Source organism: Palaemon carinicauda, chromosome 28 (genome assembly GCF_036898095.1).
Source record: "Palaemon carinicauda isolate YSFRI2023 chromosome 28, ASM3689809v2, whole genome shotgun sequence".
Taxonomy (NCBI): domain Eukaryota; kingdom Metazoa; phylum Arthropoda; class Malacostraca; order Decapoda; family Palaemonidae; genus Palaemon; species Palaemon carinicauda.
Window position 1 is genome coordinate 68,784,160 of NC_090752.1, and position 15,796 is coordinate 68,799,955.

General features: G+C 45.0%; 1 protein-coding gene across 7 annotated transcripts in view; it reads left to right on the plus strand.

The window, feature by feature from the left end:
• The window catches only part of LOC137621649 (ral GTPase-activating protein subunit beta), a 260,222-nt gene that overhangs the window by 16,071 nt on the left and 228,355 nt on the right, over positions 1 to 15,796 (plus strand). For 6 of the 7 annotated variants that reach the window (XM_068352115.1, XM_068352116.1, XM_068352117.1 and 3 more), the window contains exon 2: positions 7,999 to 8,116. In XM_068352115.1, the coding sequence (XP_068208216.1) occupies positions 8,042 to 8,116 (75 nt within the window). In that variant the 5' untranslated portion in view covers positions 7,999 to 8,041. Of the gene's footprint in view, positions 1 to 7,998; positions 8,117 to 8,873; positions 8,971 to 15,796 lie in introns of those variants that run through there. The other variant, XM_068352120.1, reaches the window with a different exon arrangement.

The following is a 15,796-nucleotide window of genomic DNA, read 5'->3' on the forward strand; positions in this document are numbered from 1 at the left end:
TATGGAGGCAGTTAAAGAGAGAAAAGGCTCTAGAAATATCTGCCAAGTTGAACAGGGTCTTTTTGGAAAGAGAGCCAGTTGGTGAACTATTACTGGATAATAGTACATTTATGTTACAGTGTTTAGGTGATATGTTGTCTCGTTTGAACATTGTTAGGGTGTTTCGGGCTGCTTATCGACCTGGAGGAAATGGAATAGTTGAAAGACACCATAGGCCCATCAAGGTTATTGTAGAGAGGGGAGAAATTAATCCTATAGAAGCAGTATTTCGGTACAACAGCACACCAAGATCTGGGCAAGAGGAATCGTCTGTTCCACAACTTTCAGTGTACAGGTATGAGTGGAGGTATCCTTCAGTAGTCCCCAATGGAGCAGATATCAGCCGAGACAAGCCCTTTTCAGTTAAGATGGGAGAGGAGTTGTGGGTGAAGTCCCCGGATGCCCATTGTACTACTCAAATTGCATAAAGGGATTTTATTTCGACTCTACAAACCTTATGCTATTTAATAGGTGTTATCTTTCGGCAAACCTGGAAGACTAGGTCTTCCACTATCTTGGATGTGAGTTCTCTTGCTTGAAGGTACACTCAGGCATACTATTCCATCTTATTTCTCTTCCTCTTGTTTTGTTAAATTTTTTTATAGTTTATATAGGAAATGTTTATTTTAATGTTACTGATCCTGAAATATTTTATTTTTCTTTGTTTCCTTTCATCACTGGGCTATTTTCCCTGTTGGAGCCCCTGGGCTTGTAGCATCCTGCTTTTCTAACTAGGGTTGTAGCTTAGCAAATAATAATGATAATAATAAGACACTTATGCGAGGTGGCAATCACCTAACCGCTAGTTAGCAGGGGTGGTGAGGGGTAACCGGCTACTCCTCCTACTCATACACCAGTGAAACCAAGTCACTTCTTTTCTTTTCTCTTGAGGAATACAGATGTATCTGCTCTCTGCTCTCTCAAAGACTTGGCCATTACAAACAATTGCTTTTCATTACTTTTTCTCTTACAGGTGTGTGTGTTCCTTTTGACGTTCATGTGTACTTGTCCAGAGTCTGAAGGGCACTTTTGCTGCACCTTCATGTCCTTGGTTGAGACCAACCTCATTCTTCGTGTGTAGGGAGTGGGCGCTGGCAAAAGAAGAAGTCTAGGAGAGATTCTTTTCCTTCGAGGTCTTCCTCAAGGGCGATGAAGTCTCCGACGTCGTCTCTCACCCCCCCCTCCCGATCTCCTCCCGATCTCTGCCTCGTCTGAGGGGCAGTTGAATAGGAGCGTAGACCAACTAACTCAAGGGCAACCTCGGTGTTCTGGGGACGTTGTTGCTTCCCCTAGAGAAGCAACAGGCTTGGCCGTCCTTCCAAGGATGTGATCTTCTTCAGTGGTGGTCCCAGAGCTGTCCTTCTCCTGACTCCTCCGAAGTTGAAGTCCTTTCTTCCTTAGATGCTCTGCCCGTGTGCGAGGCCCACCTCTCCTGCTCCAGTCAGTACTGTGCCCTCTTGTCCAGCATGCCTGCTCGCCTACTCAGCAACGACGACCTGCTGATGACAAGACCTCCCGCCATCCTCCAATCTCTTCGCCCTCCAAGTTCGCGAGATCGTCAATCTTCTCCTCGTTCTCCTGCTCATGATCGTCGCTGTTCTCGGGATCGTCACTCTTCGGCTCATGCTCATCACCCAATATTTTTTTATGGTCACTCGCTGGCGCGTGTTCGAAGCTCTGCTGTCCATCACTCTTGCTTTTCTTCACGCGATTACGTGTCTCCTTGTGATTGTCATTGGCCTTCAGCTCGTCGTTCGCCAGCAGGTGATCTTCGAACGTGTCGTTCGCTATCTCATCCGCCTAGACGATTTCCCACCAGATGTTGCTCTCCTGTTCAGATATTTCCGGCGCATCCTTCGTCATCTTGCCATTTGCCTGGAGGCTACTCGCTGATTACCAGTATGACTCTCTCCTGCCCGTCGCTTGCCAGCGCGTCCTTCACCTTCTTGCCGATCACCAGCTCATCATCTCTCTCCTGCTCGCCAATCGCTAATGCTTCGCGTTACTAATCATCATTCTTCTATGCGTCACTCCAGCGCGATGCTCTCATATGTGTTGCTCACCATTGTATCATCTTCGAGACCTGCCCTACTTTCTCCACCATATTCTTTGTCTCCCGTGCGTGGATTGCGTACGAAACTGAGGTTTCCACATGCACTTCACTTGCTTCTGCGAGTCTTTCACTCGCTCATGCGAGCGAAGACGAACCAGCTCCCCAATGGAACAATAGAGAGGCAACAGCCCCACTGGATAAGTTTTCTATACCATCAACTAGAACCCTATGGCCCATTTCCTTTCTGGAAGGCTTCATAGAGCTACCTAATAAGTATGTTGGCGTGCCTGTCTTCCCGGATCACCTTAGAAGGGTCACTCAGGAGGCTCTTTAGATGCCTCTTCTCCTTCCTTCTCCACCTCAGTTTCAGGTTTCGAGGCAGCGTTTTTCGAGGAAGCGTTCTCCACCTCTAGGCCTCCTCAAGGACACCTCGGACCTGTCATCTGTAGGAGAACAGTCATCGTAGTTCGACAACCTCATCAGAGTCGTCAGCCAAGCGATGGTAGATATGAACCAACTGGCGCAGCAACCATTCAGGCAGAGGTCAGCAGTGGCCTCTACACCTAGGATCACCGTTGGAGAAGTATACAGTACTTCCTTCTCCTCTTCTGCTTTCCTGACTGACTCCAGGATGAGACCCACTTCCAGCAGGGCTCTAGAGACCCCCATGATCTTCTTTCCCATCGGAAGACTTTGAGGAGCCGTAAAGTGGACTCGGGGCATTCAGCAGGATCACTCCAGCCTGGAACTAACCCCTGTCATAACGACGAAACAGAAGAATAGGATGCCGAAGCGGATTTTGCTTCTCGTATATTTACAACACCCTTGTTTGAGTAGGGGCATTGGCTCTCCTCATGAGATCCCGCTCGTGCCCTACTTTAGGCCTTCGCCTATTGAGGTAGTACCACCCAAGTTACAACCAGTCTCCAGACCACCTCCGGAGGGTAAGGAACCTTCTGCAAGAGAGTTTCAGACCTCTACGAAATGTCAGGCACCTTCTAGACCTTCCTTGCTGAAGGAATATTTGCCGTCAAGCAGAGAGTCTTAGGACGCTAAGACGATCCATAAAAACTCATGGCATGGGCAGCTTTCATGCAAGAGAGAGTGAGAAGATCTTCCCCATTGTGTTGGCAGACAATATGGACTCTGATAACGACTACAGTATCGCCCTTGGGCAGCGAGTCCAAAATTCCATTTTGAAGCAGAGCGTAGGGAGTCGGAATATGCCTTTTGGCAAGTCCTAGCTTGCATGAGGGCTATCAATAGGTTATCTGACGTGGAGACAGCCCCTCAGGAAGGCAAGGACACGGTCTTGGACCATATGTATGGAACCCAAAGACCCCCTAAGACCAGTGAAGCCCTGGCCTCATTTAAGGGTTTGATGGCAGCCAAGAAGGCGTTCTCCCAGATCACCGGCTTTTCAAGCTCACTTCGAGCAGGGTCATCCTCTAAACTCATCCCGCCTCCATTCATCCAGTAGAGGAGGTATTATGAGGTCACAGACGAGCCCCTTATGGCTATACCACTAGATCCTTCAGTAGAAGCTCTCTGGAGAGGGATCCCAATATAGAGTCTTTCTGGGCTCTCAGTCTTGTTTTCAGTGTCTTAGATCTTTAATGTTAAGAAAGTGGTGAAGTATGCCATGCAGGCTTCTTCGTGGCTTGATCTAGGGTTGAGGTCAGTAGGCTACTTTGTACGTACCAAGAATTGGTCCAAAGAATTTACAAGGAGGTCCAAGGAAACTTTAATCTTGTCTGGCACTCAGACCTTAGAATTCCTTTCCCACCAGGTTGTTAATCTGTGGGCAAATGCAATTCGGAAGAGGCGAGATGCTGTGAGTGAAAGGTTTCACAGACATATTTCTAAAGCTGAGGTAACCAGGCTCAGGAACTCTATCCTTACAGTACAGTCCTCTTCAAGCTGGAAGAGGTTGAGAGGGCGGCTGAACAATGGAGGAATTCCTCCAAGGACTCCCTTCATCACAGGGCCCTGACATCCAGGCCTTATGGAAAGGCTCCACCACCTCCCAAAAATCAGCCGCAGTCCATCAAACCCTCAACCAGTAGGATGGCAGGGTCCTTGAAGAAGGTGTCGAAAAAGCCCTTCCCTGCCAAAAATCCAAAGGGCTCCAAGCCCTCCAGAGGAGGTAAAGGAGGTAAGGGAAACAGTAGAGGCCACTCCCGTTAGGGGGCCCAGTCCTCTCACCTGCCCACTGGGGGGGAGTGGGGGATGCCTGCAACGCCACTGGCAGAGGTGGCTGCAGCACGGGGCAGATCCTTGGAGAATCTGTGATTTATGTAGCGTATCGCGTCCTGTTCATACAGTCTCTCCCTCCACAGACCCGGGATCCATTTCCATTGAGCTCCTACGTGAAGGGATCCGCAAAGAAGCTGGTCCTTAGGGCCAAAGTCCAGACCATGTTGGAGAAGGGTGCCTTCCAAGAGGTCCTCATCAATTCTCTAGGCTTCTTCAGTCGACTCTTTCTTGTGAACAAGGCGTCTGGAGGCTGGAAACTAATCATCAATCGTTCGGCCCTAAACAAGTTGGTTCTTCAAACTCTGTTCAGGATGGAGACAGCAGACACGGTCATGCAAGCAGTAAGGCCTCAAAACTTCATGTGTGCACTGGATCTCAAAGATGCATACTTCCAGATCCCAATCCATTCATCTTTAAGAAAGTATCTTTGTATCATACACGAGAACAGGCAATGGCAGTTGAAAGTGCTGTGTTTCGACCTTTCCACAGCACCTCAGGCTTTCATGAGAGTGTTCGCCCTAGTGGCATCTTGGCCGCACAGGATCGGTATTCTTCTCTTAAGGTAGCTCGATAATTGGCTGATTCTAGCAGACTCGGTGGCGACCCTTCTTCAACACTGAGACAGACTACTTGTTTCATCAAGATCTAGGAATCGGGATAAATCTCAAGAAGTCATCACTGCTCCCCTCTCAGAGATTGGTATACCTGGGTATGGTAATAGATGCCAGACTTCAGAAAGTTTTCCCATCAGACGACAGAATACTCAGACAGGGATGTTGCAAGCCCCTTCCTCAGATGAGAAGAGCATCCAGCCCAACAGTGGTTGTGTCTGTAGGTCACCTAACATCCCTGGTCCGTCTAGTATCCAACGGTCGTCTCATTATCTTATCTTCAGTGGCGGCTGAAATCCAGGTGGAGCCAACACACCTGCTCTCTGGATACATTAGTCGCTATGGGACAGGAGCAAAGGACGGATCTTTTGAGGTGGATGACAGAAGAGAACCTTGGCAAAGGGACAGACCTCCTCACCCCTCTCCCAGAATTGATGGTCTATTCAGGAGCAGCTAAAGAAGGGTGGGGGTCCACATGCGGCACCACACGGCCTCAGGGCTATGGTCCAAGTCCAAAAGGTACTAGCACATAAATCTTTTGGAGATGAGAGCAGCCTATCTAGCTCTTCCGCAGTTCCTGGCAGGTCACTCTGTGGTGTTGATGAGCGACATGACAGTAGTGGTCCCCATAAACAAACAAGGTGGTACCTTCTCGCAGCCCTTATGCCTTCGAGCAGTAGAGATGTTAAGATAGACGGAAAAACATTTGCTGTCCCTATCAGCTCACAGACAATCTGAGCAGAGCGACTCGGATAGTGGGCTTCGAATGGTCTTTGAATTATCTGATAGCCAACAAAGTCCGGACTTTGTGGGGTTCCCCGATTGTGGACCTGTTTGCAATGTCTCTGAACTTCAGGCTCTCACTCTACTTTTCCCCAGTCTCGGACCCTCAGGCTCTCTGGCAAGATGCATTCCAACATCAGCGGGACAACATCAACGTTTATGCCTTTCCCCTGTTGTGTATGATGCGAAGGGTGCTCAACAAGTTCAGAGCATTCAACAACCTATTCATGACTCCCATATCTCCACTATGGCTTCATGCAGAGTGGTTCCCAGACCTTCTGCAGCTCCTGATAAAGCACACAAGAGAACTCTCTTCATGACAAGATCGACTCAGACAACCACACACGAACATCTTTCACAAGGCAGTTGCTTCTCTTCATCTTCACGCCTGGACACATCCAGCATCTCCTCTCACAGAGAGGCTTTTCGTAACAAGTTGCGAGAAGGATGTCTGTATACATATGAAGGTCCTCTGCATCAGCCTATCAGGCGAAGTGGACTGTCTTACTTGGTTGGTGTCGTGGAAGGGTTATCTCTCCCCTTGATGCTGCTATTCTAGTAATAGCAGTGTTCCTTGTATATTTTTGGGAGGAAAAACTCCTCTTAGTCTTGACAATGGAAAGCTACTGCTCAGCCTTAAGCATAGCCTTTAGATGGAAAGTAGTCAATCTTTCCTCTTCTTTGGAGTTTTCTCTCATATGAAGTTATGAGGTTTTACAACTCCGTGACATCCCTGTTACTTCACTGATGAGGACTATCCAGCATCTTCTCTGTGCGAAAGGCTTTTTGTGAGGTACTACACAAGAGAGGTTTGGATATCTGTGTAGATATTCTGCATACATCTACCAAGCATGGTTGTCCATTTTCTACAATTGTTTTTATAGAAGGGGTACTTCTTTGGTCCAAACCTTTCTGCAACTGATAGCAAATTTTACGTCTACCCTTGCCAGAAGCAGCTCCTCTCATTCTTGGCGCTGAAAGGCTATCACTCAGCCATGAGCCGGGTCTTTAGACTGAAGGGTTTAGTTATTTCCTCTTCATTGGAGCTTTTTATTCTGATGAAGAACTTCAAGCAATCTCAGGCCCCTGAAGAGGTACCCGTACAGACCTTTGAGGCACATGGTAGATGAAGAACTGACAAGCAAAAAAGGTTTTCCTTCTTGGCCTGTATTGGAGATACTGTATATATTTGCAAGTGAAAGGTATAGTTTTTTAACTTGAATATAATAATCGTATGTCCAATTAAAAGTTGATTGCTGAGTACAGTATGTATTTAGACATGGAAATATGTGCCAGTAGTTTATTTCTTTGTATTTATTATTATTATTATTATTATTATTATTATTATTATTTTTATTATTATTATTATTATTATTATTATTGTTACTAGCTAAGCTACAGCCCTAGTTAGAAAAGCCAGATGCTATAAGCCCAAGGGCTCCAACAGAGAAAAGTAGCCCAGTGAGGAGAGGAAACGAGAAAATGAATAAACTACAAGGGAAGTAATGAACAATTAAAATAAAATATTTTAAGAACAGAAAAAATGTTGAAATAGATCTTTCTTAATAAACTAAAAAAAACTTCAAAGAAAACAAGAGGAAGAGAAATAAGATAGAACAGTTGCCTGAATGTACCCTCAAGCAAGAGAACTCTACCCCAGGATAGTGGAAGATCATGGTACAGAAGCTATGGCACTACCCAAGAATAGAGAACAGTGGTTTGATTTTGGAGTCTCTCTCCTTTTCCTAGAAGAGCTGTTTACCATAGCTAAAGAGTCTCTTCTACCCTTACCAAGAAGAAAGTAGCTGCTGAACAATTACAGTGCAATAGTTAACCTCTTGAGTAAAAAAAAAAATTGTTTGGTAATCACAGGTGTATGAGGACAAAAGAGAATGTGGAAAGAATAGGCCAGACTATTCGGTGTATGTGTAGGCAAAAGGAAAATGAGAGAGGAATCCAATATAGTACAGGTACTGGCTGGCTAGTCAAAGTACCCAAGAACACTAGCGGTAGTATCTCAATGGGTGGCAGGTGCCCTGGCCAACCTACTACCTACCTATGGAACTATAGTATGACAATATGTACAGTTCCTTATTGTTACCATGTGTCAGGTGTCGGCCTTGGGAGGTACTGTAAACTCTATGGAAAACTATTTGCATTGTACTATGTGCTGCTTGTTTGTTCTTAAAAAGGAGTTATTGTAAATGTGGTTTTATATTATATATTGTAATGTGGGAAAAATTCTTTAAATTTCAGGAGGATGAGCTGAAGATAGAATACCTCTTATCTTCAGTAGAAAATGTTTAGTGATTGGCCTTCAGAGCTAGTGCCACAACAAGGCTGGGGTGATGAAGCAGCAATCAGTGCATTCAAGGTTAGTCATTCATAGTTACATCACTCTTAAGTATTTAATATGGTGAAATTTCAGATGTTATATTAATTCTTTGATTCTGTGTCTTCACATTTTTGTTAGTTTATAGCTGGTGCCACTCCAGGCCTGAGTCTTCAGAGATTTAACTTGGTTACAAATTTTATTTGTTTCTACAAGAAAACATTAATCAGCTTCTGTTTTGCCTTGCTACTACTCATGATAAAAAGCTGATTCCTCTAGATGTTACTCAACTGGTAATATTTTATGTACAGTACAGTGAATGTACTTGAATCTTGGGATTATAACTGCACTGCATACAGTTAATGAATGTAGATTGAATTTATATTTTTTATTTTACTACATTACAAGATGAGTGAGATATGGTTAACTGTGGTACATTTGTTCTTCAAGTTTATTGAAGTACAGTACACAGAACTTTTTGTGACTTCTGATGTATATAACTTGGCAATTTATGATTTGACACACATGCAAAGTTTTTTCTCTTGGTAAAACTTGTACTGGTGACAATACAAATTTCATCATATTGTGCTTCCCACTAAGGATAATTGTTGGTTTGATGAAGCAAACCTGTGGATCACATTACTATTATATTCGAAGTGCGAGCCAATTGATCTTGAAACAAAAACAAAAGTTACACCCCTGTATCCCACCCCTCCTGGCAGCTGGTTCTCTCTCTCTCTCTCTCTCTCTCTCTCTCTCTCTCTCTCTCTCTCTCTCGGGGGGAGGTGTATCCTGTACCTGCCAGTCCCCAGGAGTAAGCACGCTCAGTGCTTTATATCATATTTGTTGAGACCTTGAGGTGGACAACTGCAGGATACTCCCCTTCTCATGTTTTGGTATCTAGGTATCTTTTTGTTTGTAACATTTAGAGCAAGAATAGCAAGGTTATACACTAAGGATATTTTCTATATTTTAGTCATTGTATTATATATATATTGTCCTTTTTGGATTTCTGAAGAAGGGACTTTGCTAATGAGTGTAAAACAGAGGACATGTACTGTTTTAAAGAATTATATATTCATTGAAAGAGTAGCTGATTCCTTCTAATTTGTTAATTTTTTTTTTAATGTATGACAATTTTTTTTGATACCTGGGAAAAAGAAAGTTAATTTTTGCCCTTATGGTTGACCATTCTCTGGTCCATTTTGTAAAGTTATTTTGTTTGAATGGTTTTGTTTTCAATTTTTCTTCCATTCTTATATCAATTCATTATTCACAAACAATATACACTAGGAAGTACCTGCTGAATTGGATTTCAGCACATTAGAAAACTTTCTAAAGTTAGTAAGGATTTGCCTAGCGAATGGTGACAATTTTTTTCGATACCTGGGAAAACGAAAATGAATTTTTTCCTTTATGGTTGATCATTCTCTTGTCCATTTTGTAAAGTTATTCTGTTTGAATGGTTTTGTTTCCAATTTTTCAATATTAAACTTAGCCGGTGATCATATAAGCTGCAACTCTGTTGCTCGACAGAAAAACCTACGGTCAAAATACGCCAGCGATCGCTATGCAGGTGGGGGTGTACATCAACAACGCCATCTGTCGAGCAGGTACTTAGTACTCCAAGTAAACAAAGAATCAATTTTCTCTCTGTCGGGCTACCGGCAAGACCTACTAATACGCTGTTACTAACTGGATTTGTTTTCACAACTATTTGGTGAAGTACACTATTCTAGTTTTGAGCTTTCGCTATGCAGGTGTTTCATCTTCATCTCAAAACTTGAACTCGTTTTGGATAGATTTAATTATGGTGACAAAGAGAGTATGGACTCTCTTTCACTTTTAAATGGCCGACCCTTCCCTTAGACGGAAGTGTGTTTAGGTTTTTAGTAATTTTGCTTAACACGTTATAGATCTATATATTTTATATCTCTCCGCCTTTATTAGGCCTCTTCGATTAACTTTCCATTTATTATAACATATAAAAATAAATTTTTATGTTTTGTTTATATGCGACCTTTCCTGATAGTAGGCGGTCCTAACTTGGAACCGAAGTTAATCAACGTTGAGCCCGTTATATCGTATTTAGCCTTTAAAGAATTTAAAACTTTTTAAATTTAATGTTTTATGAAAGAATTTCTTTGATAGTCTTCGTACTGTTTTCAAAGATGAACTAACGTTTAGTTTTTTAGACTACGCAGTTGTTGACGTTCAGGACGTTCAACATGCGCTCTATCGTTACGATAGAGAGAGAGTGTATCACGGTTTCACTTTGCAGTAAGAGTAAATCGATTCTGACGTTTTGTTCATTCTTTCTTAGCTTAAATGTTTTAAATTCTAAATTAAAGGAACTTTTTATTTGGAAAACCTTTCAGTTTTTTCATTTAGTCAAATAACATGTTTTTTTGACGATATATAATTGGGCTCTTCTCTTAGGTGCGAAATCAAGAGAGAAAGAGAGAGAGAGATAGAGACGGAGGGAGAGAGAGGAGAGAAAACGTTCCGTTCAAGCGGGTAACGTTGTTCTCGTGTTACTCTCCTCCCTAGTCGCTGTACGGGGAAGAAGGTAAAACGTTTCTAGGGTTTTATTCTTGTCCCCAGGCTATGTGCGGTGAGAGATTGTAAACGTAGTTTATTTGAACTAGTGTTTAGTCTCTTTCCCAGCCACTGAATTTTTTATCTTTATATATGTTTTCTGTTTTTTGCTAGTATTAATGAGCTGCATTATACGACTGATTTCGCAATTACTACCTTTTAATGAAGGTTAGAATTGCGTGTTTCAGGTAGAAATCAGTAAAAGTTTCGATTTCAGTGAAATAAGTGCAAAACAGAAAATCGAAGTGATAAAGTGATATGCGCAAAGTGTTACAGTGTTGCGTCCGAGGGTTCGTCTGTTCGTGCCTGTCGTTCACCTAGTCCGGGACCTCTTGCAAGCTCCCAAGCCCAGGGGAGAAGTAATGTCGAACGACTTATGGGTTCGTCAGGCCTTGATCAACGAACAGACGTTTCCCTCCGTGGTTTCGGGCGTATCTACCCAAGATCGCCCCACCCACACAAAGACGAGAGAGCCCATTTATTTCTCGTCTGCGGAAGAGGTTTCTCGTAAGAAACCATGGACCAAGGTCTCGCAGCTTATTAAGCGCAAGTCGGTCCCTTCCGCGCAAGTCCAACGGCCCAGTTGTAGCCACTGGGTCAGTTCGGACTCGCTGCAGTCTTCCGACGACTGCTCACCTCCTAAGAGAGGCAAAGCGGTACCGCATCAGGCAGTCACACCGTCTGTTGCCGCACCTGCTCCTGTAGACCCTAAGTGGTCTTTGCTGCAGACCATGCAGTCTCAGTTAACGTCATTGATGCGGGACTTTCGTGCGGAGAAGGTTGACACTGCACCAACCTCTAGCCTACAACCAACACGGTTGTGCGTCCTGTGGACGCTGAGGCGACCTTCTGCCGCACTCCAGCTGAGAGAGTCCCGCCACCCATGCGTTCCAGTGTACCCTGCCAGCCGCATGTTGACGTTCAGTAACGCACGGAACATTCCGTTGACGTTCGCGAGGTACAACAACAGTCTAAGTTGTTTTGTTTTGACGCGGTGCGTCAACCTCCGCATTCTAGAGTTGTTTTGACTGCTCAGTATAGACAGTCAAAGCAGTCTCGAGTGAACACTGTATGTCCTCACGCACCTGTTGTGGTTGACAGTTCAGTTGTTGACAGTTCACAGACTGTCAAGCAGTTACATGACGTTGCCTTCTGGTCTGCTACTAATGCACTAGTGCTGTATGTCCTCACGCACCTGTTGTGGATGACAGTTCAGTTGTTGACAGTTCACAGACTGTCAAGCAGTTACATGACGTTGCCTTCTGGTCTGCTACTAATGCACCAGTGAGAGATTCACTGAGATAACCTAGCTTTTATCGGACAAGGTTCCTGTAGATGAGAAAGTGCTGTTCTCCCTCCTACTGATATTCCCTTGAGGACTCTGTCATTTGGAGAGGAGCCTTAAGCTGCTTAGCCTCCTATGGACTTTAATTAAATCATGATGATTTTTTAAGGATCTTCGTCCGGATCTTGTAACTGCTGCTCCTCGTTCGCCTAAACGTCAGAACTTACACTAGGCCTAGCTACTTCGAAGCCGTTGTTTTTAAGCTAGTGCTCTCTCGCTCTCCTAGAGAGCGTTACGTTGGCTAGGCGACTGGTTTTTGCACCAGGAGGAGTTTTAGGGATACAGCCTTTGATTTCCCTTCTTTTAAACTGGCTTATAGAGCGAGAGTCTGATAGGACACGAGAGAAGTTCTTGGCTTGGGAGTTCATGCCTCTGCCCAGATAGACTTCTCAATTCTGGTAGACTCGCCCCGGCGCCTAGCCAGGAGACGCTCCAAGTTGTTTACAGGTCAACTTCTCAACTTTTGTCGAGCCTTTGAAGTTTTGCTGTACTATTATGTCACACATAACAAGGCTTTCAGGGATGGTAAATGGTTCCGCCTCAGTCGCTAACCCCGTCTGTTGCCACACCTGCTCCCGTAGACCCTAAATGGGCTTTGCTGCAAGACATGCAGTCCAAGCTTGCGTCCTTGATAGAGGACTTAAATGCGGAGAAGAACCTTCTGGCCAACAACCTTCCAACCGGTTGGTTGTGCGCCCTGTTGACGCTGAGGTAACCTACTCGCGTCTGCCAGTTGAGGTGGTTCCTCCTTCTGGCCAACAACCTTCCAACCGGTCGGTTGTGCGCCCTGTTGACGCTGAGGTAACCTACTCGCGTCTGCCAGTTGAGGTGGTTCCTCCACCGATGCGACCCAGTGTGGGTTGCCAGTCGCACGTTGACGTTAAGCGACGCTCGGAGGTGGTTGTTGACGTTCAGGACGTTCAACAACCAGCAGAGGTGACTTGTTGTGACGCAGTGCGTCAACCTCAGCAACCCGGTAGGGTGTTGACTGCACAACCCAGACAGTCTAGACAGTTTCGGGTTGACGCTGTACTTCCTCGCGCACCCATGGTTGTTGACAGTTCACAGACTGTGCAACAGTGCCATGATATTGCGTCCGGCTCCGTCACGCATCCACCAGTGCGACCGGATTCAGCGAGTCAGACGTTGCCCACTCCGTTGCCGTTTCCTCATCAGTTTCGGATGAGGAACCCTCTGATGAGGACGTTGCTGAACAAGACGATCAGCCCCCAGCCCTGCTATCCATCCAGAAGATGCTGAAGAAGGAACGCTGCCCAGTCAGGCTGTGGCTGAGTCTGGTAGGGACACTGTCATCCGTGGATCAATTTGTGTCACTAGGAAGACTACACCTCCGTCCTCTTCTATACCATCTAGCTTTTCACTGGAAAAAGGACAAGACGCTAGAAGCGGTCTCGATCCCGGTTTCCGGAAAGATAAAGTCTTGTCTGACTTGGTGAAAGGACTATATCAACCTTAGAGAGGGTCTTCCCCTGACTGTTCAGACTCCCAACCACGTTCTCTTCTCGGACGCATCGGACGTAGGCTGGGGTGCGACATTAGACGGTAGGGAATGCTCGGGATTATGGAACTCGAGTCAAAGGACAATGCATTTCAACTGCAAGGAGCTACTGGCAGTACGTCTGACCTGGAAAAGCTTCAGGTCTCTCCTTCAAGGCAAAGTAGTGGAGGTGAACTCGGACAACACCACGGCTTTGGCGTACATCTCCAAGCAAGGAGGGACCTACTCTCTGACATTGTACGAGATCGCAAGGGACCTCCTCTCCTGGTCAAAAGGTCTAGACATATCACTAGTAACGAGGTTCATCCAAGGCAACTTGAATGTCATGGCAGATTGTCTCAGTCGGAAGGGACAAATAATTCCAACAGAATGGACCCTCCACAAGGATGTATGCAAGAGACTTTGGGCCACCTGGGGCCAGCCAACCATAGATCTCTTCGCAACCTCGATGACCAAGAGGCTCCCAATATTTTGCTCACCAATCCCGGACCCAGCAGCAGTTCATATAGATGCCTTTCTACTAGATTGGTCACATCTAGATCTATATGCATTCCCTCCGTTCAAGATTGTCAACAAGGTACTGCAGAAGTTCGCCTCTCACGAAGGGACAAGGTTGACGCTAGTTGCTTCCCTCTGGCCCGCGAGAGAATGGCTCACCGAGGTACTTCGATGGCTAGTAGACGTTCCCAGAACACTTCCCCTAAGGGTGGACCTTCTACGTCAGCCACGCGTAAAGAAGGTACACCAAGGCCTCCACGCTCTTCGTCTGACTGCCTTCAGACTATCGAAAGACTCTCGAGAGCTAGAGGCTTTTCGAAGGAGGCAGCCAGAGCGATTGCTAGAGCAAGGAGAACATCCACCCTTAGAGTCTACCAATCGAAGTGGGAAATCTTCCGAAACTGGTGCAAGTCAGTATCCGTATCCTCGACCAGTACCTCTGTAACTCAAATAGCTGAGGAAAGAACGATCTCTTTCAGCTCCCACTATCAAGGGTTACAGAAGCATGTTGGCATCAGTCTTCCGTCACAGAGGCTTAGATCTTTCCAACAATAAAGATCTACAGGACCTCCTTAAGTCTTTTGAGACCACGAAGGAGCGTCGTTTGGTTACACCTAGTTGGAATTTAGACGTGGTACTAAGATTCCTTATGTCAGACAGGTTCGAACCGCTACAATCAGCCTGCCTGAAAGATCTCACCTTAAAGACTCTTTTCCTGATATGCTTAGCCACAGCTAAAAGAGTCAGTGAGATTCATGCCTTCAGCAAGAACATCGGATTCTCATCCGAAACGGCTACATGTTCTACAACTTGGTTTTCTAGCCAAACACGAGCTGCCTTCTCGGCCTTGACCAATATCGTTCGATATTCCAAACTTATCGTATGGTTGGAAATGAACTAGAAAGAGTCTTATGTCCTGTAAGAGCTCTTAAGTTCTATTTAAAAACCTTTACGAGGCCCGTCTGAAGCTTTATGGTGTTCAGTTAAGAATCCATCTTTGCCTATGTCAAAGAATGCTTTATCCTATTTTATCAGACTGTTAATACGAGAAGCTCATTCCCATCTGAATGAGGAAGACCAAGCTTTGCTGAAGGTAAGGACACACGAAGTTAGAGCTGTCGCAACTTCCGTGGCCTTTAAACAAAATAGATCTCTGCAAAGTATAATCGACGCAACCTATTGGAGAAGCAAATCAGTGTTCGCGTCTTTTTATCTTAAGAATGTCCAGTCTCTTTACGAGAACTGCTACACTCTGGGACCATTCGTAGCAACGAGTGCAGTAGTGGGTGAGGGCTCAACCACTACAATTCCCTAATTCCATAACCTTTTTAATCTTTCTCTTGAAATGTTTTATTATTGTTTTTGGGTTGTCCGGAAGGCTAAGAAGCCTTTCGCATCCTACTTGATTTGGCGGGTGGTCAAAGTCATTAATTGAGAAGCGCCTAGATTAGAGGTTTTGATGAGGTCCTGTTGTATGGGTTGCAACCCTTGATACTTCAGATCCTAGGGGTCGCTCAGCATCCTAAGAGGATCGCGAGGCTCCGTAAGGAAGACGTACTTAAAAAGGCAGAGTAATTGTTCAAGTCGACTTCCTTACCAGGTACTTATTTATTTTATGTTTGTTATTTTGAATAACTGCTAAAATGAAATACAAAATACTTAGCTCATAATAATGTAAACATGTAATGCTGGTCTCTACCCACCCCCCTGGGTGTGAATCAGCTTATATGATCACCGGCTAAGTTTAATATTGAAAAATGTT